The sequence below is a fragment of the Pelodiscus sinensis genome, chromosome 4 (assembly GCF_052426305.1).
Source record: "Pelodiscus sinensis isolate ZL-2025 chromosome 4, ASM5242630v1, whole genome shotgun sequence".
Taxonomy (NCBI): Eukaryota; Metazoa; Chordata; order Testudines; family Trionychidae; genus Pelodiscus; species Pelodiscus sinensis.
In genome coordinates this window covers 131,522,399-131,548,417 of record NC_143055.1, presented here as the reverse complement: position 1 = coordinate 131,548,417, position 26,019 = coordinate 131,522,399, and the positions used below count along the sequence as shown (strand labels likewise).

At 41.0% G+C, this 26,019-nt stretch overlaps 1 protein-coding gene across 12 annotated transcripts in view; it reads left to right on the top strand.

Moving 5' to 3' along the window:
• WRN (WRN RecQ like helicase) overlaps positions 1–26,019 on the top strand; it is an 87,193-nt gene that overhangs the window by 43,295 nt on the left and 17,879 nt on the right. For all 12 annotated transcript variants that reach the window (XM_075929332.2, XM_075929330.2, XM_075929329.2 and 9 more), the window contains 14 exons: positions 20–126; positions 1,329–1,516; positions 3,120–3,294; positions 5,357–5,538; positions 8,559–8,660; positions 9,018–9,110; positions 12,892–13,033; positions 18,484–18,654; positions 18,758–18,855; positions 20,305–20,377; positions 21,371–21,444; positions 23,398–23,485; positions 23,877–23,989; positions 24,521–24,635. In XM_075929332.2, coding sequence (XP_075785447.2) covers positions 20–126; positions 1,329–1,516; positions 3,120–3,294; positions 5,357–5,538; positions 8,559–8,660; positions 9,018–9,110; positions 12,892–13,033; positions 18,484–18,654; positions 18,758–18,855; positions 20,305–20,377; positions 21,371–21,444; positions 23,398–23,485; positions 23,877–23,989; positions 24,521–24,635 — 1,721 coding nt within the window. The remainder of the gene's footprint in view (positions 1–19; positions 127–1,328; positions 1,517–3,119; positions 3,295–5,356; positions 5,539–8,558; positions 8,661–9,017; positions 9,111–12,891; positions 13,034–18,483; positions 18,655–18,757; positions 18,856–20,304; positions 20,378–21,370; positions 21,445–23,397; positions 23,486–23,876; positions 23,990–24,520; positions 24,636–26,019) is intronic.

Here is a 26,019-nt window from a genome sequence, read left to right as displayed (position 1 = left end):
TGTGTTTTTCCACCCCCAGGTATCACGCTGATAGCTGTTGATGAGGCTCATTGTATTTCAGAGTGGGGGCATGACTTCAGAAATTCATTTAGGACTTTGGGTTCATTAAAGAAAGCACTGCCTTCGGTGAGGCTCCTGGGTATATCTCATATTTACATAAGATAACTGGATATTGCAAATTATATTTAAAAGTACATTTGTATAGTAGGCTTAGGACTTTTCTTTCTGACGTTACTCTTTATGCATGCTTGAAGCATTGAGAAATTTGAAAGAGACCAGAATGCACACTAGATATATTGTGTGCTCTGAAATACTCCTGTGCCGTGTGTATTAGGGTGGCTACTTCTCAAGGCTTCCTAGTGCTGAAATATGCTTTCAGATATATGCATGTACATGCCCCATTTAAATTCAAAGGCAATGGAAGAGTGTGTGCGCATCTGATGGAAGAACTTGATTTATAATGTATTCTCATTTAAATTACTGTACTGCAGTGAATGTCTGTTAATATATAGACCCCCTTAGTGATACTTTTGTAGCCTTTTTGGAAAAGGACCTATTTAGTCATGGGGAAGATACTGGTCTGTATGTAGGTCCTTATACATGGGCCTCCACCATTCAAGCAGGATGGGAGGAGTTCCACTTAGATGCTAAACTTAAAACATCTTCATTACGGCACCATGTCAAATGTGTGTACCTTGGAGTTGTGGGTACTCAATGTTTTTGAAAATTAGGCCATTTATTCAGGTGATAAACGACTGACTATCTGCCAAAATTTCAAAAATAGAAGTCTCAATCTAGGTGCCTAAGGGTGAGATTTTGAAAAGCACCCCATGGATTTAGAAGCAACAGTCTCATTGACTGCTGGCCTTACAGGCATATTTGAAAATCCTAACCATCAGTGGCTAAAATATGGACTTAGGAACCGAACATTTGGCTCCTCTTTCTGTAGATTCTGTCCTAATGTACTTAACCTTAGGCACCCATATTTGAAAACTAGTGGAATCCTACTGAAGGTTCGATAAAGACAGCTGGCCAAATCTAGTTTGGAAAAATATGTTTAAACGTAGTTTCTGTTTCCTTTGTGTAGACTGGTGAATGTCAGTTTGTTTTTTATGGAAATGCCTCTAAAATCTATTTCTTTGTGACAGCATAAAGCTCTAGCAAATATAATATTGTCTCTTCTTCTGGGGACTGTAAGCAGAATGGGATATCTAGTCTTATCCTGTTTTCCTTAACTTTGAATCACAATAAAATAAAAAGGAGCAAGAATGACAGGTCTCCATTTGAGTCCTCTTCCTCCCATCATTTCCCTCTTCGTTTCATTTCAGGTTCCTATTGTTGCTTTAACTGCAACTGCAAGCCCTTCAGTTAGAGAAGACATTGTGCATTGTCTCAACCTAAAGAATCCTCAGGTCACATGTACAAGTTTTGACCGACCTAACCTATACTTAGAAGTTGGACGAAAAACTGGAAAAATCCTTCAGGATTTAAAGCCGTTCCTTATTAAAAAGGAGAGGTGAGGCTTTCCTAGCTTGCTTGTTCTATCGGCTGTTGCTTTTGTATCTCAGATATTATCAAAGGTGTGCTTGCCTGGGAGTCAAAACTAAGACCAGCAAAGTGGTTCTCTTCCTGATTCTGCTGCATGACCTTGGGCAGATAATTTCTCCTCCTACCTTTTGTGTTGTCTTTTTAATAAGCTGTTCAGGGTGTGGACACAAGCCTTAGTGTAGTGCAAATACTGATTACAGGTTGGACCTCCCTTATCCAGCACCCTCAGGGCCTGACTGGTCCCGGATGAGGGATTTTTCCGGACCAGGGGAGATCATTTCAGGCCCCCTGCTGTCCCCCCTCTCCCCCTGACTCGCCTCGTTGAGCCACGCACCGGTTCCCAGGCTCCCACCCCCTGCAGCACACCAAGACTTTCTGATCCTGGAACATCCGTGGTCCTCCCAAACCATGGATTTTGCTAGACCAGAGAATCCCAGATTTTAGAGGTGCAACCTTTATTTAGCTGCATAGTGAATGACTTTCTAAACCATATTAAATGGAAAATAAGGCTAGGGTTATGCACAGATTTGATTTTGGTGTGGCGATTTTGATTTCTAGCATTATGTTTTCATTTGCCTGGCTGAAGACAAAAAATCCCAAATGTGTTTCCTTACAGGTAGTCGGGTACAGATAGCTTCTCCGTTTTTAAATTACTTGCAGATACAGAAAAACCAGCATGAAACCATGGAGTGGTATGTAGAGTAGGAGGAGGAAGGTTGGACTTGAGAGGCAGCCTTTTGAGTTACTGATGGATCACTACTGTTCTGTTGTGATTTCATTCATGAAGTTATTTTCATGGGAGGGCTCAGTTTTGTTTCGAAGGGCAGCATGGCTGGAGAGTTGGAAAACAGAACGTGAGGGCTGTTGATCTGAAAGAGATGGGGTGAAGGGTGCCAAGCAGAGTGGGTTAGAAGGAGTGTTTGTTCAGCAAGGGGAAAGAGAAGAGTGTGCAAGGCTGGGTGGGTCGGAGTGAGGGGTTATATTTATGTACGTGGGATTAGGGAGCATGCGTGGTGTAGGGAAGGGGAGTGAGTTGAGAGAGGTGAGAGGCAGGCTGGTTGCCACTGAAAAGATTTTCATACGTTCTTGGCTCTTTTTAAAAATGCTGAACATCCTTTGTCACAGCAAGTGTACATGAAAATAGTACTGTGATTCACACAAGAAGTGCACTTGGCAGAACATCACCGAAGAGTTGCAATGTGACAACAAGATATGATATTGGTAAACCTTTAAAATCATTCTGGTACCAAATACTGTGGAAACGAGAGAGATCTTCTGAATGGCTTTCTGTCTGACAAGATCCTACCCTTGTTAAGAAGCCAGGAAGAGATTTTTAGCTGGTATTGATTGTCAGAGTTGTATTGAAGTCAGTGGAGTGGGGACAGTTTAGATCAGCTAGAAATCTGCCTCCTAGAGAGACCATATGAAAACAACAGAGAATAATGAAGAGTTGCAGCAAAATCTGCAACCTGACTGTCCTTAGTCTGTTGACTCAGGTGTTGAATGTGTGGTTCACACACAACCTTCTTATCATTTATAAATATATTTACCTGTTATATTATTTTCCTTAGCTCTAGGTATGAGTTTGAAGGGCCCACTATTGTGTATTGCCCTTCAAGGAAGACCACTGAACAAGTAGCTGCTGAGCTGATGAAATTAAATTTGTCCTGTGGCACATACCATGCTGGCATGGGAATCAAAGCAAGGAGAGATGTTCATCACAGGTTCATGAGAGATGAAATTCAGGTATAACTGTGTACTACAGGACTATGTTCTGTAGGAAATGGGTTAGTTAATGCTTTGACATGTACAGACTGAGAGAATTTTGAAATATCAGTCTCTCTTTCACAATTACTTTGTACCTGTCACAAAATGGGCAAGAATGGGCATGCTCTACCTTCATCAGTCTGTCTGTAGAAACAGTGACATAATTTGTGACCTTCCGGTCAACACCATGTACTTTATCCTAACGTATTTCAGTCTTTCCTGACTGTACAATCTACAGAGTATGAGAAGAAGTGACTTTTTCTCATGCTGATGTGCAGTCACTCTGTCACATAGACCACAATAATGTTGCAGGAAATTAAGAATAAGCCAGCCCACTATTTTGTATGATTCTACTTAGGGCTGTCTGGTGTATAAATTGTGTGTTTTTAAATGAGCTCCTCTGTGTATGCTCAGCTTCATTCAAATATATTCTTTCTTGTGTCTTTTTAGGAGAAAGGCAAAGTAGGAGATGCATTTCAGTCCATGATGATATTTTCTAAATAATACTGTATCTTCAGGCTTTGACTAGTCTCTGAAGTGGAGTATTATTTTGCTTTCATGCCGTGCATTTCTGCAACAGTAAGATCTTCATGTTGCCATGGGAAATCATTAGAAGTCTATAGAAAATGCCTCGTGAATTATTCTGGTTTAATGACTGGAACATTTCTGATTTATTGTGGTTGTGTGCTGTGGTGATAGTTAAGCCTACAACTTTATCTGAATTGAGCTTCACTATAAAAAGTGTAAAAACTCATAAGGCATGTCAGTAGCCTGTAGTAATGTATGCTAACAGGAAAAAAAAGTGTAAAAAGGAGACAGAATAACTGAATTAATGTAAACAAAATGGCCAAGTTGATATGATTCAAAACCTGTGTTGAAATTATGCTTGTTAAAAACAGAAGATGTGGAGCTGAAAGTTGATGGGCCCAAATTGAGATGTTGAATATTAGGCCTAATTGGTAGACAACATAATGAAGACAGGGGCTATTTTACCCATTACTCCCCCTTCGAGTCCTTAAAAGAAAAAGGTTTGGTAGAGAAAGTATGACAAATCAAAAAGAAAAACAGACAGAAGCTACTGGAGCAAGCTTCACTGTCATGGCCGCCACTCCTGCTATTTCTTGGGATCCAGGGCTTTCCTTATTCTGATTTTAAGAGGTGTCCTGATGAGAATGGGCCGAACAGATAGGGAACCAGCTGACATCACCAGCTTGTGCTGCATCCCAAATACCACCTTGAATGGCAATTATTATCGTCTTCAAAGTCATCTAAGACTTTCAAGAAGGTGTGGGGGGAGTCCTTCTAAGATTAGACTTCAGCAGCTGCAACTACAGCTTCTCTTTTTTTTCCAAAATACACGGTGTGTCTAGACTGCAGGTTTTGTCGACCAAAAGTGGACTTTTGTCCACAAAACTATACTTGCGTCTACACTGCCGCTGAGTTCTGTCAACATAACGTTGACAGAACTCAGCAGTTTTGTCGACAGCTGTAAACCTCATTCTACGAGGAATAACACCTTTTGTCGACAGAAGGCGGTATTGTATCTCCACTGTCCTTTGTGTCTACATTGTCATGTCGACAAAGCAGCTTGCTTTGTTGACAGAACTGGATGTAGTCTAGACGCTCTTTGTCGACAGTGTCTGTTGACAAAACTTCTGTCAACAAAAGCTTGTAGTCTAGACGTACCCACAATTATTACCATCTTTGCTCCTACCTAAAAGACTATCAAACAATGAGAGGAGGAGGGCGTTTTCCTACTAAAAACTGTTTACAGCTAAACGAAAAGGCAATAAGCTGTGAAAATGAAAACCTTACTTAACACTTTACATTTCAAAGGCTTTAATTGTTTTTCTGTATCTCTAATTAAAGGTTTTTAATCGTTTATTTGCTATGGTGCCAAGTAGGGGGGTAATTGTGATTTGACACTACTAAATTTGGGGCTGATTTGAATCCCTGGCACAAAAGTCATTACACAATGTTGGCATTAATAGACATATTTTTACAGCTAAATTAAGTATGTTTGTTGTGATTTTTTTCCCAGTGCATTGTGGCTACCATAGCCTTTGGAATGGGTATCAATAAAGCAGACATCAGGAAAGTTATTCATTATGGTGCCCCTAAGGAAATGGAGTCCTACTACCAAGAAATTGGAAGGGCTGGCCGTGATGGGCTTCCTGCTGCTTGTTACATATTGTGGACTGGTGCTGATATGACTTTTAACAGGTATGGTACTGGGAGCAGCCTGGAGCATAGGAAATATTTTCATTCTGTAGCCAGAATTTATTATTATGAATGTGCAGGAGGGAGTGGGTTTAAAATGTTTGCCGGTAGCAAAGCTACTTTGTTGTTTTGGTGTGTGGTGCATACACTTAATATACTTGAAAAGGCTTGCTTTGCAATGAGCTCCTCCAGGAACGGTGTATGCATCCAGCAACCCTGCTCATCATCCCACCCAGGGTCCATGATGTGAAGGCAGGTAGTGCTCAGGATGCTAAGTAGAAGGCCTGTGGTTATTTTTGGAAAACCTTCACTGTACTTAAAAGCAATGTGGATTCAGTCTTCCCCTAAAACCAACCAGTTCAGGCTTGGACTTCTAGCCAGCAGGTTTGAATTCCAGAGGTGAGCAGCCCCACTCAGATATTGCCTGGCTCACACAAGCTTTGTGCTTTTGTGACCAATACTAGTAGCTGTGACCTGACTTCCAAGCTCAGTTGTTACCAGTGGGACTCAAGGACAGAGGTAATGTATGAAATAACTATGACCTTAGACTTGTTCTTTGAGACCATTCAGCAGTGATTTGGCTGCCAGGGTATAGAGCGTGGAGCACAGGAGTCGAGTGTGTTCATTGGTTTGTCCTACCTGGAAAGATGGCGTGGAGCTGCATTTTGCAGTATCTGATGTTTGTGTGCGAGACCCCAGATAAACTGCATTGCAGTTCTCTAAATTAGAAACAAAAGCAGATGGATGACAGTGGCAGGGACATGAGTGCAAACACTTGGTTATTTAAAGGTGAAATGGAAGATGTTTCTAGCTGCTTTTACTGCCTGGGGTCCAGGAGCAGAGGGGTTTGGTTCCCTGAACTGTGAACCTCTGTGTTGGTCTGGCAGAGGCCTACAGAGGAGATAATGGTTGTAATCTTTGACTTGCTTAAGAAATATCAAAAGTGCCAACTCCTTTTTACTTCCTCGGAGTCTAAGCCAGCCAGCTTTCTTCCTGGTCCCTCTCCGTGCCAGACACTGAGAGAGCTGTTCCTTCCAGGGTGGCAGCGGAGGAAATTTAGAACTGTGCATTTTGGGCATAGCGATGCTATTATAGGCCCACTATGCCTCACAACTTCCTCTCACTGCTTCACAAATATCCGGTTAATGAGAAGAGTGGCAAGGCTGAACGTCATGGGACTCAACAGTTGAGAGCTCTCTGGGAGGAACAACCGTTGCTCGGTGCTTCTCTAAGAGGAAGGCCTGGAGCCTCTTAGTTCTCTCTGCATTTGTCGGGCCCTCCTGTGCTTATTAATGTCAGAGGTTGCTGGAACAGAATTGGCCTGACTGTGTGATCTCCCCACCTTTTGCTGAGAAGTCTGACCAGTGAGGCTAATAGTGTTTGCCATCTCCTGGTCTCAAACATGCCTCTCAGGGATCCAAAAATTGAAGGCTATCAGAAGCTCCTGGAGCTGGGCCTAATGCCCCTCACTTGGTTATCTTCCCCAGAAATAGAAGGGTATAAACTGGACAGATATTGGCATGGTCATCCTTTATTGTCAGCCTTTTTTGTTCTGAACAAGCACTGGGCGACATACAGTTCATGAGCCGCTATCAGCTTGTCCTATTTTAGGGACGCCTCTGAAGATCCCAGTCATGAGATCCCTGCTTATCCATAGCTTCTATCCAGCCACAAGAGGCAAAGATACATCTTGTTGGGGACTGAGTAGAGTTCCCAGGGTGATAGTAACTTCTCAGTGTGAAAGTGAATGAAGCTCACCAGAAAACAAAACCATTTCTCCTCCCGCTTTGACAGGCCTCCATTGGTTCCAGGGTATCCTTGGAATCTGTTCAGCTTTTCTGTGATGAATAACAGGCTCCCTGCAGTGGAGACCTTCTCCTTAATAGGTCCTTTTGTCCTTCACTATGGTCAGTGTAGGATGACAGCAACTTCCTAAAATGTAGTCATTTAAATTGTAAGCCACCGAGCTGCCAATGGCACTGAAATCTCCACACTTCTCGGTTCATCTGTTGTATGTTATCATTGGCTTATGTGGGCGGTGCAAAAATGGGGGGCACTGTTGTTTGAAGGCAGCATCCCACCATCTAGATGCAGAATGGTGATGTCCTTGAGAGTTTTGGTATCCAGCTGGATCCATACAACTCTGGGTATGCCTGCATACACTATTTCTTTTGGCAGTGTGTAGCATATGTACCCAGGTAGCCCCCTTGCCTGGGTATTAAGAGAAAGGTAGGTGGTGAGGCACATCTTAGGTGAGTAACGGGTCCCCTGAAGGTTGTGGGCATGTACCCAAGTATGTGCTCTACACAATGCTCTACTCATCCAGGCCACATCTCCACATCTGCACTGCCTGTAGCAGGAAAAGACTCTGGGAGCAGGGACTAGCTCTGCCAGCTTCCTGCTTCTGGAGGCCTCTCCCTTCCTTTCTGCAGGGAAAGATTCTGCCAGTGAAGAAAGGCTCTGGCAGGGAGGAAGTAGCAGGGGAAAGGTACACACATAGCTATAGACCTGCGTGTTGGCACACTTGCTTTTCACTGAAGCCTGCAACTGGCACATTCTCTACATACTTCAGGAAGCAGTGTGTAATGTACACGTAGTCTCAGACAGTACACCATACTTGCATCCTCTTCGTCTAATTGCCACTGATGATAACAAAGAAGCCCACAGAAAGGAAGATGAAAGAAAGGTCTCTCCATCCCAATACCACTTTGCAGCATTTCGAAGGGTTAGTGTTTTTGTGCTGAAGGGAAAGACATTTTGTGGAACAGTGTCCAGCTACAGATTGAGAACCACTGCTGTGTATGGAAGAGGTGGAATGCAGTAGGTGGTGAGGGTATGCTGTCACTATAAATTCAAAGAGAAACTTGTGGACAGCTTTAAAACAAGTGGTGGGTTTTTTTCTTTTAATTTTTCTAGATTTTCAAATTATTTTTCTTCAGATAATTGAGTGGCATGTATTCTGTTTTCTTAGAGGGGAAGGTAGTGATCAGTGTTTGTTTATTTCTTTTTCGTTTTAATGGCAGACATCTTCTAAGTGAGATACGCAATGAAAAATTCCAACAATATAAGTTAAAGATGATGGCGAAGATAGAGAAGTACCTTAACTCAAATAGCTGCAGAAGAAGGTGAGTATTGTATTTTACTGCACTTTTTCTGTAAGTCCACAGTGCGCAATTGATGTTGGCCGTTGCCATTCAGTCACAGCTGAAGTTGTAGTCAAGTAACTGAAACGCTTTGCAAAAATACAACTCTATTTTTAAAAAATGATATTTACCAGCTTCTATATAACTAAATACCAGCATTAGGAACTACTGAATTACATTTTAAAAACAAACGCCTTTGTCTCTGGTGAAATCAAGTGCAAATAATTGGTTCCCAGGTGAATCAATTAATGATGATGATTTCAACTCATTGTTTTCTGCAATGAATTTAACATGTAAATTCTTGTTCTTTTATTTAATTCTCAATGTTCCCTTGGGTAGAATCATCTTGTCTCATTTTGAAGATAAACAACTCCGGAAGGCTTCCTCTGGCATCATGGGAACAGAAAAATGCTGTGATAATTGCCGGTCCAGGTAAATGTTCCTCCCTAAAGACTACAGTGTTTAGAATATCTACCTTCCTATAACATACAAGACAAGTGAAAATAAGCACTTAAGTAATTTCTACTAACACAATAGTCTGGGTTTCTTTTTTGTGCACTTAGTTTCTGAGTATTCTGATCAATACGAAACGTCTCCTGACATTTGCTTTTATGTTTGAACAGCGGTATCTGTCATTATGGGCTTACTGTATCAATAGTGGGGTATGACAGGTGGAATTGCATACACACGACACCAAACCTCAGATTTTAGTAAAGCTGGAATAAAAGATGACTGCTGGTTTTAAAATGTTTTTTTTTTAAAGTGACTTCTTAAGGCTGTAAAATAAATGTTACATTACACACATTTTTTTAAACTTTCGATATCTGCCTATTCCAAAGAAAGTTTTAAACCTGGATGTGGCAGCGTATTTTTTCGTATAGCTTGACTGTCATAAATTCCAAGGCCACAAGTGACCATTCTGGTCATTTAGTCCAATCTTCTGTATAACACAGACCATACAACTTTTGCAAAATGACTCCAGAACAGGCCTTGTAGGAAACAATCTCAGTCTTGATTTAAAATTATCAGTGATGGAAGATCTATCACAACACTTGGTATGTTGTTTCAGTGGTTACTTACTGGCAAAAGTGTATGCCTGATTTCCAGTCTGAATTTGTCTAACTTCAGTTTTTAGTCATTGGATCATGTTATACCAGGAATTTTCAAACTGGGGGTCATGACCCCTCAGGTAGTTAGTTGCGAGACAGCCCCGAGCCCCAAATAAATTAAATTAAGGCCCCCCCCTTTTTAATTTATAAAGGAAGCCACACTCACAGACTTGCTGTCTGAAAGGTGTCACCAATACAAAACCATTGAAAACAATTATGTAGTACGTTTCTCTGCTAGATTGAAGAGCCTAGTATTAAATATCGGTTCCCCGTGTAGATACTTAAAGACTGTGATCAAGTCACCCCTTAGCCTTCTCTTTGTTAAGCTACCAGATTGAACTGTTTGAGTCTGTCTGTATAAGGCATGTTTCTATCTTTTAATGATTCTCCTGGCTCTTCTCAGAACCCTCGCCATCCTTCTAGAATTATGGGCACCAGAATTAGATACATTATTCTATCAAGGGTCGCACCAGTGCAAAATAAAGCAGTAAAATAACTTCTCTTTTCCTACCTGATATTCACCTGTTTATGCATCCCAGGGTGACATTAGGTTTTTTGGCCGTAGTATCGCACTGGGAGCTCATTTTCAGCTGATTATCCACCACAATCTCCAGATTGTTTTCAAAGTCACTACTTCTCAGGCTAGAGGCCTCCATTCTGCAAGCTTGGCCTACCTTCTTTTCCTAGGTGCATACACTGATGTTTAGCATTATTAAAACTCATGTTTGTTGGTGCCAGATTCCAAAGCAATCTAAGTTGCTCTGTATCAAACTTGTCTTCATTATTTATCTCTCCCCCAACTTTTGTGTCCTCTGCAAATTTTATCACTGACAATTTCATGTTTTATTCCAGGTCACTGATAGAAAAGTTAAATTAGCATAGGGACAAGAACTGATCCATCTTGGACCCCACTGGAAACACAACTGCCCAATGGCTATTCCCTGTTTATTTATGTTTTGAAACCTATCAGTTATCTAGTTTTTAATCCATTGAATGTGGCATGATAATTTTATATCTTTTTAATTTTCAGTCAAAATGTCATGCAGGGCCAGGTCAAACGCCTTCCAGAAGTCTAAGTATTTTACATCAACACTGTTAGTTTTATCAACCAAACTTCTTATCTCATCAATAAAAGATACCAGATTAATTTGTCATGGCCTATTTTGCATAAATTCATGTAATTAACACAAATTGACATTATCTTCCTTTAACTCTTTATTAATCAAATCCTTTATCAGTCACTCCATTATCTTTCCTGGGACTGTGGTCAGACCAACCAGCCTATAATTACCCAGATCATCCCATTTACCATTTTAAAAAAATTGGCACAACATTAGGTTTCTTTCAGTCTTCTGGAGCTTCCTCAGTGCACTGAGAGATACTGAAAATCAGTATTAATGGTCCAGCAAGCTCCTCAGTCAGCTTCTTAGCTCTTTTAAAACTCTTGCATACGAATTATTTGGACTTCATGATTCAAAATGTCTGATTCCTCCTGAGATATTAGTGGAATGAAAAGAGTAGTGTCATTACCATATGATGAAACTAATAGTCAGTTTTTTCCCCAAATCTTTTGTATTATTGGTCATTCTTCCTTTCCATCTAATAAAGGACTAATACCATTCTCAGGATTCTTTTTGTTCCGAATATATTTTTAAAACTCTATCTAATTGTCCTTAACTCCGCTGATCATACATTTCTCCTTGTGTCCCTTTTACTTCCCTTATCAATCTACAATTTCTGTCTTCTGATTTAAATTAATTACTATCAACTTCCCTTTTATCCATTTGCCACACACACACACACATTCTCTCTCTCTCCTTACATATGTGCAAGCTCTATAAAGCAGGTTGGTTTTTTAACCAACACAGTCTTCTTTCTTGACAGTGGCTAGTATGGTGTCGTTAAGTCTGCTCTTTGGGATTTACTCTCCTGATGCTACAATATATGTTCCATTAATGCTCGTATTAGTTACATGAGATGAGAGCACTGAGTGTTTGAGTAACATCAATAAAAGTAGAAATGTCTTACATTCTTAAACTTGTAGTAGACTGTGTATGTCTGTGTTCCCTGGCAGTGTAAGAACTCTGGTATAAGTAGTCTAGTCTTCACTATGTCGCCTTCCCATCAATCTAAGCTACGCAACTTCAGCTATGCAAATAACTTAGCAGAAGTCGGCATACTTACTATAGTGTCTTCTATGTGATACGGTCGGGCGGTGCTGCTCTCTCAGTGACTCCAGCTACTCTTTGTGTCCTGGTGGAGTACCAGAGTCAATAGGAGAGCGCTCGGAGGTGAATTTATTGCATCTAAGCAGAAGTGATAAGTCGGCTGCCAGTGGATCGATCACTACAGCATGATCCACTGTGTAGTGAAAACAAGCCCCTAGAAGTATTACACTGTTTTGAGAAGAATGTAAACAATTCAGCTTTGCTTTCTGTCCACAAATTATGGGATAATCCCTTAGCTGCACTGTAGTTATGATTAGAGTAGATCTTTATTTTAGAGATGATTTTTCATTGTGTTCTAAATCTACATGCAAAGTCACATTGGCTTTAAAATTGCAATACCAGTAAAGGGTTGTGGCTTGAATGTGTTTTAATGTTGGGGTTGTTTGGGAGAGACAGCCTTCCTCATGCCTACCAAATGACCTGCATTTAATCTTTTCTGGTACTGTTTTTTTCCATATACCTGAAGAGAACTGTGGCTATCTTCCACATGAAACTTGTATCTCAAAACTTCCCTAATCCCAGGGTAGTTAAATGCAAAAAGAACCGTAAAAGCAACTTTAAAGATGTTGGGTAAAATACTAGAATACTCAAAGATATTCAAAGGGTTAAGATGGTTTACGCAGTGTTAACTCTGCTACATGTCTTCTGGCACAATCTAATGGTACCAACAGTTTTTATCTCTTGGAATTTTGACTTTGTATCTTCAGCACTATATTTGTGCATTTAAAGGTGTACTTTATTGCATATTTAAAAGCTATAATTCAAATGCAATGCACATTTACATTTAAAATCTAAATACATTTTAATAATTCCCATTATTTCTGAGTGTTCAGCTCTTTCAGGGTTTTTTTTTTTTTTTTTTTTTTTGCATGTTAGAACTCACTGCTGCACTATTAACAGTGACACAGAAGAGAATTTGGAGGACTTTGGTCAGCAAGCATACCAGCTGATGTCTGCTGTGAGTGCCTTAAACGAGAAGTTTGGAACTGGAGTTCCGGTTTTGTTTCTCCGAGGATCTGTAAGTATGGTTAAAATGTCATGTGTATTTTCGGGGTGGAGGGGTAGTGTTCCTGTGATAGCCCCGATTCCTACTCCCCAAACCAATGTGCACATTTTACTTTAGAGTTCCTCTCTCCCCATCCCCAGCAAAGGCCAGTTTTACAGTGTAAAGAGCCTTTTTGTAGAACACACTAACTCAGAAGCATTGATGTGTTAGCCCTGAAGTTGCTCTTTATTATTATGGTGAATTACTTGTATTTCAGTAATGCCTATAAACAGGGCTCGCCAAGCAGCGGCGAGCCCCACTCGCCAGCCGCACAGTTTCGTGCAGTTCTGCGCATGTGCAGATCACTCTGCGCCGGCTCTTCCGGGTTGTATTCTACTCGCCACGGGCCCTTACTGTGTACAATAAATAGGCCTTGGAGGAAAGGCCAATCCTTGCCTACAGCCTCCAACCACAAACAAATTCTTTCCAGTAACCACACAGCACACTTCCATCATAATCATGCAGGAACGTACCCTGGTGCCAACTCTGCCCACACATCTACACAAGCGATTTCATCACTGGACCCAACAACATCAGCCACTACATCAAGAGCTCATTTAACTGCACATCCACTAATGTGATCTATGTCATCAAATGCCAGCAATGCCCCACTGCCATGTATATAGGCCAAACTGGACAGTCTCTATGGGAAAGAATTAATGAACACAAATCAAATATCCAAAAAGGCAATACACAGAAACGTAGTGGAGAACACTATAACCTGCTCGGGCACTCATTAATGGATCTCCAAGTCACCGTGTTGTTTCAGGCCAATTCCACAAGCCAAATACACAGGGAAGGGTTGGAATTTAACTTAATTTACAAGTTTAATTCTTACAAGAATGGATTGAACAGAGACCTCGCACACTATCTTTCACATCCTAAAACTTTACCTACCAACCAATGGAGGTGCTAATTGTTCTTATCAGTCTCTTGTATCTTGAACAATCTATTCACTACTTTTTTTTCATTCTCCCCTTCCTCCCTCCTTCCCTTATTTATTCTTGGATCTGGACTTTTAACTCCAGTCATCTGCAGAAGTGGGTTTTGCCCACGAAAGCTCATGATACCATCTACATGTTTTGTTAGTCTTTAAGGTGCTACTAGACTATTCGTTGTTTTTAATTAATAAATTGATCATCTCTGCCCCAAAGTGTTTATAATTTTAGGCTCCTTTTTCTAAAGGTTAAAAATTCAACATTCCCAGGCCTTTCTAGCCCAAGAGCTTGGATCCATGCGAAGATCCTATATTTAGCAATGTAATGAGTTCTCTCTTAACTGCTAGACTGTCTCTTTCTGATTTGTTTAGAGTTGACTTTTGAACAAGTAGAAGTAATCACGAATACTGCAGGGGTTACCAAAACTTTTCCAATGGTTATGAACACTTTACCTTGGATTTAATCAATTGTATTGTTAATAACAGCTGAAATATCTTTCCAAACGAAGGAGATATTCCTTTCTTCAGCAGTTATGTAACTTCCATTAACACTGAAAGGGATTGTTTTTGTATAGTGATTGAGTAGAAGAGAAGATTATGCTTGTGATGATAAGCACTTTTGTCCTGCTGACTTAATCTGGTAGCCTTGTTGAGGCAAGACATTGAATGATGAGGTAAGACATTGGAATGCATACAAAGGCTTTTTAAACATCCTGGGAAAAAACAATCCTTGAAGAATGAAATATAAAGATAGTCACAAAACAAACATTTTGAAAAAGTTTGGTTTTTAGCTTGGAAGAAAATTACTTTTAATAGTATGGAAATCCCTACTTGATTAATTTTTTCCTTTTATTAGGAGTAAATTTTGTTAAAAACTTGACATTGATATATATTTAATAAAATATCAGGATCACAGTTTATATGCCTCTGGACATTTTTAAGTTAAAAGGCTATAATGCAAAAATTGAAGACTACTTCAAATGGCAATGAAAATGGTAATGAAAAAAATATCTCCATCTGTAAACCTCAGCTCAACTGCTTTGTTTCTATTTTTTCTAGAAGGTGTTTGTAAGACTTTGAAAGTTGTGAGAGGGCTAAATATCCTAGAAAATCCTAGGAAATGACCCATCCTTATAAGATATGTGCATTCTTTAAAAGGTTTGTGTAATGTCCATGAAGAATTGTTTTGTCTTAGATTTTATTTAACCTAGCAGTGTCTTTTCATAACAAATAGGAACAGGTGGGCTCATAGACAGACTTCAGGTGGTCACAAGAGAGATCAGATTTCACCTATTATTTGAAAACTGAGTCAGTATACTGTACTGAACAAGTCCTCTTGGGAATCTTCAAATTAAGAAGTTGCCTTGACTGAAATTTTATACCACCCCTGTTAGAAAAATATGCAACTTTAGAACATGACCACATTAATCAACTCAAATAATGCGAGACGCTCTATGCTCCATCTTTTTGGCCACTTATGTGAATGTCTTTTAATCATAATTCTAGTATTTTATAATATCTAAGATGTTAGTCATTATTTTGGATAATTCCTTGTTGAAATACTCTTAATCCTATTTAAATGGCCATATCTAGTAAAATTCTACATGAAAAATCCATTGTATTACACATATTTATGTGTTTTAAATGTAAATGTTGTTTTCATTGAGCATTTTTTAAAAGAATGTATATCATATTACATATCCTTAGCATATATATTTTAGCAAATAATGTATTTGATGCAGTACCTGTTAATAAAAACCCATTCTTTTGTATTTCAAAAATCAGTAGATTAAAAAGTTTTAATGAAGGCCTTATAAAAATAAAACCAGGAATATAAAAGACTTGAATAAAGATAGCCCAGCATAACAGTATGAAAAACTGGGAGAAACGCATGTTTCAGTGATCTTTAGAGTGTCACATAAATTTGGTACTCTGTGCAGTCAGTTATCCAATTCACAGTTTATTAAGTATCCGTTTATCCCAGAAATTGTTTGAGGTCCTTTTCAATCTTACGTTTCTCTGATTCTGTGTCTGTTGCTGTGGGTGATGTTTGAGTTCCACTACTCTGGCAGCACATGTGCATTTAAACAAGGCCACTCTCATCTGGTTTGTGGCTAATCTCAGATTAGGACAGGTGAGTTGGAGTGTGCTTAATTGAGCAAAATGCTCTTGGAATACAGAGTCTCCCACAGGGCCAGATAGGGAAATTAGAAATGTCTCTTGTTTGATTGTCCTGTGATTTTATGTTTGTATGAGTTTGCCTAATTTGGTTTGTTTGCTTAATGTTTATAAAAATAATATTCCCTTTTTTCCTTTCGGGCACACACAGTTGCAACCATTTTAAAAACTGAAACAACCAGTAGTCAACTCTTGGAAGAACTGCTTTATCCCCAGAACAGAAACAAGCCTGTTCAGGTGTCCTCCCTGTGTGAATAGTACAAGTTCCAGCTATGCCTGTGAATTAACGACATCAGGAAAGCAGATTCCAGTCATGTCCTCCACTGACAATGTTCTGCTTCCAGTCTCTTGAAGTTGAAATCTGGGGACAGCACAAATGTCTGAACTGTCTGAAGATGGTGCTTGGAGGGGTGGGATGGGGAGTCAGTGATGTTTCTGAAACACATACCCTAGAGGTCTTTTGTAGGTAAAAGTCAGCACCTTGCATTTTACCCAGAAGCAAATAGGTAGGTTTCAGCACAGTTTTCAGGTGGGATTTGCTGCATGTGGCAGTGATCACTAAATGAGCAGGTATGTAATGCAGCCTGCCATAGCTGAAGGTAAGCCAAGATGCAAGAAGGCTCACTGAAATGGTTCAGTTTCGATGTGAAAGGCATAGAGGACTGTGATACAGACATAGAGGAGGTATCGTTCTCTTTTCTTCTCTCTATTGCAGAAACCCACACATGTCACTCACAGAGTCCTTGGTCTGTGATAGTCCTCTGTGTCAGTTCTGCCCTCCACACAACTAGGCCTTGACTCAGTCCCCTGGCGAGTGGAACAGTACTGTTCCCTTGGGACCTGGTGCACCGTGACCTTACCCTTGCCGACCCCTAGGTCTGCTCTTAGCCTGCATTCATCCCAATTACACATAATAGCAGGAAGTAATAGGAGCTAACTGGGAGTAGGAGACCTTAGCCCGTACCCGGAAATGTAGACAACGCCATCATCCTACCTGTCATCACTGTAGACAATGCCAGCATCCTACCTGTCACTCAGACCTGTGACCTGGGTGTCATCTTTCATTCAGACCACTCTAGATCTTCACATCTGAGGTACGCCTAAATCTTGCCTATTGTTTCTGCATAATATGTCTCGGATAAGGCCTTTCCTGTCTGTTCACACAGCTAAACTCTCAACCAGGCTCCCATCCTCTCATATCTTGATTACCGCAGCATCTTTCTCTTTGGCCATGACAGATATGATCTTCACCCATTGACAATGCTGCTTCATGGATCACTTTTCTAGCCCATCACTTTGACCAAGTCAGTTCTCTCTCTGACTCCCTGCACTGGCTTGCCCTTTCTCTATCACATCAAACACAAGCTGCTTGTCTTCACTTTCAAGGCCCTATTACCCCGACCTACTATCTTGTATCCACATTAAGGATGTTGACTGCAACTTCAAGTTGGGCCATGATGTCAGCTTCCATCATCCACTTGTTAAGTTTAGAAGCACATACCTTCGTGCTTTCTCCCATGCTGCCCATCATGCTTGGGAAGAACTATCTCATTAGCTGCCTTCAAACTTCCTTAAACCTCTCCTCTGTGGCGCTGCCAACAAATGCAATCCCCTTCCCCTCCCCCTCCCCAGGCCACAGCCAGTGGTCCTAGTGCCCCAGAGAGTGTGTGTAGGATCTCCCCTGAGCAGTTCTCGGTCCACAGGGGTGCTGAGAGAAGACTGGCCCCAGCTGAGACCCATTTTACCTTTTTTACCCATAGTGCAACAAATCACTTTTTTGGCTGCTTTTGCCTCTACCGGCTGGAGTCTCTGATTGGCTCTTTTCTGCAGCCCACACAAGGGGAAAAGCTACCTGAGTCCTTCTGCCTTTAGAATTGGGAGTCTTGGGTTCAGGAGATGCTGGGGGAGAGGTGGCCCTGGATCCTAAAAGACATGCAAATTCTGGCCACAGTCCTTAGGAAGGCCCAGAAGTAGAATGAACAGGCCCAGAGGAAGAAACCTGGTCACTACTCGAGGTGAAAGCAGTGAGACACATGATCATGGACCGAGCTCTAACAACGGACAAAGGGAAGGATTCAGACTCAGCTGTTTCAAATTCAGCCATTTTTAAGGGGTATTAAATGACTCTGCCAAACATACTCAGACTTGGAGGGGTTCTCCCATATTTCTGACATTTTCAGTTCCTAATTTTAGTAACGATGGCTTTCGTTTGTACAGGACTGCATGACTATTTCTGTGCTTTGTCAGTTATGGTTGAGTACTTTTTTAGGAACTCAGGAATCTGACCAAAATGTTTGAATGATTTCAGAATTCTCAGCGTCTCCCAGACAGATACCGAAATCATGCCCTCTTTGGCAGTGGAAAGGATTGGCCAGAGAATTGGTGGAAGGCTTTGGCCCGACAGCTCATCACCGAGGGGTTTCTTAAAGAAGTTTCTTGTCGAAGCAAATTTGCAACTGTGTGTGAGCTTACTAAGAAGGTAATCTTGTGCCTGCCCCCTAAGCTTCACTCTTCTCCAGACTTTCTTCTCCAAGGTTTCTTTTGGCAATGTAAAGTTGAGTGGATTGCTCTGTATCTCACAGGGTAGAGACTGGCTCTGTAAAGCTAGGAGTGAGCGCTGTCGGACCCTTCTGCTACAACTCAGTGAAGAACTATATCTAAGGAAACCTCATACCCAAAGGTAACTACAGCCATATATATTATGCATTTGTCACTTGTATCTCGGGAGAACAAATATGTGAATCCCACTATTGAAGACTGCCTGTGCATAGGAGGAGATTCCCACACTAAGTTTTTGTTTGTATGGTTGGTTCTTTTGGGGGATGGTCTCTTGGGCACAGTCTTGCTTGCACAAGAAGGACTATACCTCTCAGAATTAGTGGTTCCCTCCTCATTGGGACCATCCCAGTTTCCATATTACCTCTCACACAGGTCTTACTGGGGCTGTGGGATCCATATACGTGACATCCAAAGTCTATACAATCACACTCAGTCTAGACAGCCCTCATCATGCAGAGGATATCCTGAACCTCAAGAACTAATGGAGGAAGAGGAGGAACCGTATCATGTGGAACCGGCAGCTCCAATAAGATGGTCATCTTCATGACCACAGAAGGGTTGTAGTGGCTTTACTGACACCCCCTTATGGCTCCAGGCAATTTCAAAATCTTCTGAGGAGTGTCATGCACATGCTCCAGATCCTTCTAAAGGTAGTGTAGGACACCCCGCATAAACAACTAGACTGGAATTCTCCAGTCAAATGACACTGATCTACAGTAGAAATGCTGTAGCAGCACTGCTCTGCCAATAGAGCTACACTGTTGTAGCATGTCTGGTTAAGATGCTCTATGCTGACAGGAGAAGGCTCCTGTGGGCCTGATAAAATTATCTCCTTGAGAGGTGGTAGCTGTGTTGGTAGTAGAACCTCTCCCACTGACACTGGTGCCCAGGTGGGTGTAACTTACGTCGCTTGGAGGAGGAGGGTGGGTTATTCGCTGCCCTGAGAGACATAAATTATACTGACATAATGTATATGTAGACAAGCCCTAGAACCAGCCAAGATATTTGACCACTTGTGCTCCTGCTCCACATACAACAGAAAAGTGGTACTTTGTGTCATCTAAGGAGGCACCCTTAGCTTTCATGTTCCTTAGTCCACCTGCTGATGAAGGTTGCTTTTCTGGTTGCCATCTCCTCAGCTAGAAGAGTAGATGCATTTGTGGCCCTTAGGGCTGACCCAGCCCTTACACATTCTTCCATGGGGATGGAAGACCACACTCAAAATTTATCCCTATCTATTCCACTAACCTTCCACATCCCTTCTACTGTGGAGCCTTCTGCTAGGTTTATTTGCAGTAGAAAGGTAAATAGAGAGATATTCAGCGCAGGCCACCCCTATGCCATCAATTTGAAGCATGAAGAGGAAAGGGGCCAATTGATGTAGCTAGCAAAAAATCTGTGGTGGATCACACATTGTAAAGAACTCTAGTTACTGCATATGGTATGTAACCTTTCTTTGCTCTTAGAGTTCTAAACCATCCTCTCCCAAGGTTTATTTTGAAATATCAGCCTTTAAGTAAGAGTGATTATTTTTCTATATGTTATTACATTTGAATTCATTTTCTTACAGCAAGAGACAGACATTGGATGCAGGATCACATTCTCCAAATACGATGTTGACAAAGCTGACACCAGCAAAACAGGTCTGTATTACAGAAAAATAGTACTCATCGTACACTTCAGTATTTTTTTTAGTGATGAGCAAGTGAGGAATGCAACAAACTTACTGCAGATCAGCAAGTTTAACTACAAAGTTTTGTTCACATGTCTGAAAACTTAAGGTGCACCATAAAGCAACACAGTCTAGAATTTACAAATCATTTGTATGACAGTTGTGAGTTGTCTGGTGAACAAAATAATTGAATACACTGGAATAAACTGTGAACACATTAACGCGTGAAAGTAAAGTGTAGTATTAACACCCAAATATGCATTACGTGCCTCACAAAAGACATTGGAAAATCACAATTCCTTCTTCGGGATTTCATAATCCAAATGTTTGCAAATTACATGTAACGAGGCAATGAGAAACAGCAGTAACATTGTATATTGTGTGGTCTCAGCCATAACTCTGGGTGAAATTATTTATCTGGGATTAAATTAAATGTAAACTAAATGGAAAGAAAGCCCTACAGTTTCTAAGGAGTTTCAGAAAATGGGGTGAAATGTCAGTGCTTACATTGGTGCAAGAGCTAGAGATGGAACCCTTTATTCCAAGTTTTGTAGCTTTTCTTAGTTTTTTACAACATGAACATATTTTACCATAGTGACCTGTTTATATGAAAGCATCCATTGTTTCTGTAAATTGTTGTTTTATTACTATTTCCTCTTGTACGGTGACTAAGGTTAGAAATTGTGAATTTGTTTTCTAATGAGAATCAATATACTGTAACACACCTGCTGTTTACTTATGTATCGTGTATATTTGTAATAATATACTAGAGGGAAGCCAGGTATTAAGAGGGAAATATTTTTCTATCATGCAACAGACTGCAATGTGTTTTTTAAAATATCAATCCCTTTCTGCACTGAATATCTTTAAACAAATTGGTATAAACATGTAAATTAATATTTTACTGCTAATATTTGTGTTGTGGTTACCTGCTGTGATTTTCTGACTTTTTTTTTTTTAACAGACATATTTTCATGAAATGTTTTCTTATCAAGGAGCAAGTAACATTTCTTCAAGGAGAAATGTTTCAAATAAAAGGTACAATGTACTAAATTTTTTCTACTCATCTCTTTATTACTTCTTTCCTGTGTTGCAGAAGTGGTATCTGTAAAGCAACTGTCAGAGAAGAAAGAAAGTAATTCTATTTGTGGTGTAAACATGACCTTTGTTTTCAATGTTTAAAATCATTTATATGAAGAAAAATGCTGTGCAGGAGCCAGACTTTATATATCTTTTAAGAAGCCAGGTATAACCTCTCTGCCTGAAACCTTAGTTCTAAAACTGCTGTAAGAGAGCAAATAATTTTGATAGGTAAATTAGGTACACGGTTTTAATTTTGCCTCACATGATATGCTAAAATGCCACAAAATATACATTAGTTCATGCTTGGAAGTAGCTTATACATTTCACATTAATTTCAAAAAGTGACAGTAAAATGCATTTATTTCTGATTACCTGAGCTGAACAGTAATTGAACATTTATATCATACTAGAAGATTTACCTGGCATTGTTAAGATCCTTAGCTCAATTAATTTTTGTTTTTCTTCATTGAAATCATTGCTCTGGGGTGTAACTAGGGATGAGGGTTCAGTATGCAGGCTTCCCCGGTAAGAATGGAGAGTCCCCTCCCTGTCACCCCAGCAGCTTGGAGCCAGGTGAGAAGTGTCTCACCATGGTTGCTGCAAGTCCAGTGGGCACATCTGTGGGGAGTGGGTCTAGGTTTGTCTGCCCCCTGTGCTCACCAGCCAGAGTGAGGAATACAGCCAACTGTGCACTTCCCCTTACTCCCTGATGAAGGGGAACAGCCAGCAATATTCCTGTATGAATAGGGGGAGGAGCTGAAGTTCCCCCCCTTCTCTCCCTAAAAGGTGTTAGGGGGTCAGAGGGTCAGGTTTGGAGCAGTCCCGGATGGGGAGGTACACCAGCCAGTTTCTTTCACATGCCTGGTGATTCTGTCTCTTTTTTGTTCTTCCACCTATGAGAAATTTGTCGCTGGAGTCCACGAACCTTAAACCGAATTCCTGGGACGGCCCCACTTCAGGAGATTAATGGGAGAAACTTTCACATTGACCTCCCTTACTCCTTGCGACCCCATAGAGTACTGGAGTCAACAGGGTCACCCTCAGCATTCAATTTAGTGGGTCCTTTCCAAATCCACTAAATCGAACCTCAGAAGATCAATCTCCAGAGCATTGATCTTCATATAAGTGTAGACAAGGCCTTAACATGGAGAAGTTAGAAGTTAAGTGAAGTCAGGGTCCACTCTTCACATCAGAGGGAGAAAGAGCTTGTTCTCTGGGAAAAGTATAGAATTAAGGTTTGTCTAAATGGAGAAATTTAGTAGAGTAGCTATACTGGTATAATTATACTGCTGGGCTGCGTCTACACTGCAGGCTTTTTGCGCAAGAACAGTTGTTCTTGCACAAAAACTTGCTGGGTGTCTACACTGCACGCGTGTTCTTGCGCAAGTAAATTTACAGTACAGCGTAGGAAAACAGGGCTTCTTCCAGAAGAATTATTCCTCTCCCCACGAGGAATAAACCCTGTTGCTCAAGAGCTCTTTCACAAGAAGGCAGTGTAGACAGGCAACATGAATTTTTTGCGCAAGAAACCCCTATGGCTAAAATGGCCATCGGAGCTTTCTTGAGCAAGAAAGCATCCACACTGTCATGGATGCACGTGCGCAAAAGCACATCTCTTGAGCAAAAGCATATGGCAGTGTGGACGCACTCTTGTGGAAGACCTTTTGTGCAAGAAGCCTGCAGTGTAGACGTAGCCCTGTAGTTTTATACCAGGATAACTGTCACTATGGATTCTGGTGTATCTTAGGAGATTTGTTTTAATGCAAACCTGCTGAGACCACATGTCTGTCTGGCTCATATACATTAGTGCTTTCAAAGCTTCTTATCTCAAATGAGCCTAGCTGATGTAAAGTAAATTGATCATTTGGAACATGAATATGATATTTGATTTTTTTTAAAATTTAATAGTGACATGGAGCAGTCACCAATCAAACTTCTTCCTGTGCCACTGAAGTCCCCAGAACCTGCTGTTTCATCCAGAGAGAAGGAACTGCACGTAAGTAGATTAAATTGAAATGGTGTCTGATTGTGTAAGACATGTATTTGAATTGTTCGTGTGTACATCTAACACAGTTCTAGAGACCATTCCTTGTTCCTCCAAAAGATCACCAGAGAAACTGTTGGTAACTGGATTTCTCAGCTTTCACATCTAACATTAGAAAGGTGCCTTGAACTGAAGTCCTTGATGAGCGCTTAAGCATGTTGAGTTTATAGTGTGGATATGGTTTAGATTATGGTTGCTTATCAGGTTTGGATTTGTACTGTAGTTTGCTTTCTCTTGTAGAAGTTTTCATTCCATACTTTAACCACCTCTAAGTTCTCGACCTAAAGTGTTTTTTTAAAGTAATGTCTTACATGTGTTCATACATTGGCTTTGCTCTTTACAGACTGTTCTGTATGGCAAGCTGCTGGCAGCCAGGCAGAAGCTAGCCAGTGAGAAAGATATTCCTCCAGCTGTGTTGGCAACAAATAAAATACTGGTGGACATGGCAAAAATAAGGTAAAGTCTTCAGTTCAGAGGGGCTCTGGCGTCTTCCCCTCATACCTGTAAGCCAAGTTAGTAACAAAAAATGACGACTCTTTAAGTGCTTACTCATTGCCATTCCTCGTTAGGCGTGTGTGCTCACCACACACTGGTGACAAAAGCTTCAAAGAAGAGAAAAACACAAAGAAACAGGAATACATTGTAAAGGAAATCCCTTTCTGACCTCTGCAAGTGACTGGCTGAAGCCCAACTTTTATAGCCAGTATGTCATGATAAAACATAAAAAATACATTAGATATAGTTGCAAAATAATCTGCGTGCCAGAAAACATGAAGCACTAGCAAAAAGCCACTCACTTTTTCCACAGTCCTTATTATAAGACCTTTGTCTGCGTTTTAGTCATGTTATTTCTCAGTGTCATGATGGCAGAGTCATCCCTGTCCATGTAATCTGCGTAGAACAGGGATTGCCATTCCTGTTCTGTACTACATATAACTCAGCACTACACTGTAACTCTCCATTGTTTTCTTGTTCCACCCAAAATAGGCCGACGACTGTTGAAAATGTGAAGAGAATTGATGGCGTATCTGATGCAAAATCTGCCATGTTGGTTCCTCTCCTGCATGATATCAAGGAGTTTTGCCAAGAAAATAATCTGGAGGTAAAATTTTTTCCTTAGCAGGGCCTTCAGCTTCCCTGCTGGAACCCTTGTGATTTACCAGTCCCATTTTTCAGGCTTTCTGGCATGGTCCCCATCCTTCCTCCAGTTACAGGACAGGACTCTTGTTGTAGCCTGTGAAGAATCCTCCTGAATCACCTCAAGATGGTGGTTCTGAGCAAAACCTGCCTCTCATGCCTCCTCAGGGCTGGTTCTGCTTCCTCTGCAGCAGACCCAGTAAATGCTGGCCCTGGGCAGTGGCCTGCAGCTCTTCTGGTTAGCAAGGAGGATTCCAAGCAGAGCAGAGGAGGTGTGCTTCTAAGCAGGCTTCTTAAGAAGTTTTCAAAATACACTCTCAGATCCTCTCCTCTCATTTCTTCTAGCCCTTGTTTTTCTCTTTGGCTGTGTCTACACTGGCACCTTTTTCCGGAAATGCTTAAAACGGAACAGTTTTCCGTTATAAGTATTTCCGGAAAAAGAGCGTCTACATTGGCAGGATGCTTTTCCGGAAAAGCCCTTTTTCCGGAAAAGCATCCGTGGCCAATGTAGACGCGCTTTTCCGAAAAAAAGCACCGATCGTCATTTTCGCGATCGGGGCTTTTTTGCGGAAAAGACTACTGTGCTGTCTACACTGGTCCTTTTCCGGAACAGTTTTCCGGAAAAAGGACTTTTGCCCGAGCAGGAGCAGCATAGTTTTTCCAGAAAAGCAGCTGATTTCTTACAGTAAATCATCACTGTTTTTCCGGAATAAGTGGCCCAGTGTGTAGACAGCCTTTGTGTTCCACTGTTTCCCATCTTCTCTCTCTCCCACTTCTTGCTAAGGATTCTTGCTTTCTCTTGCCCAGTCTGTATGTGGCAAATTAGATGCCCTCCTGATGGTTGCTCCTGAGATTCTCATGTACGTCATAGCTAAGTATCCTGTAGGTTACTCAAAAGGCTGTCTTCAACACTTCTTCGATAACTGACCAGGCTGGCGACTGGGATGTGGGGGAAGATTGGTCTTCCTCTCCCTAGACGTGTCATGTCATATGATTACAAGCTTCTCTGTAGCCGAGGCTGCTGGAATAATTTGTAAAGTGGGGGTGGTGAGAGCCATTGAACAAACTATATGTGACAGAAACTACTTCAAGCCAGGGCATGTGGCAGCACCACTAGTTCCCACACCTATGTTTGTAGCTGTTCATTTTTTCACATATGCAGTGGAAATCATTGTTATCTAGTTCCAGACGTTCCAGATTACACAGTATATGATGATACTAGATATGTGCTAGGTACTGTGTAAATACGTGTGGAACCTACTAACAGCCTGGAGAACAAGGAAAACACAGTGGTGGTAAGAGCCTCATTCCTCATCTAAATCCCATGTAGACTTCAGCAATTTGGTGCT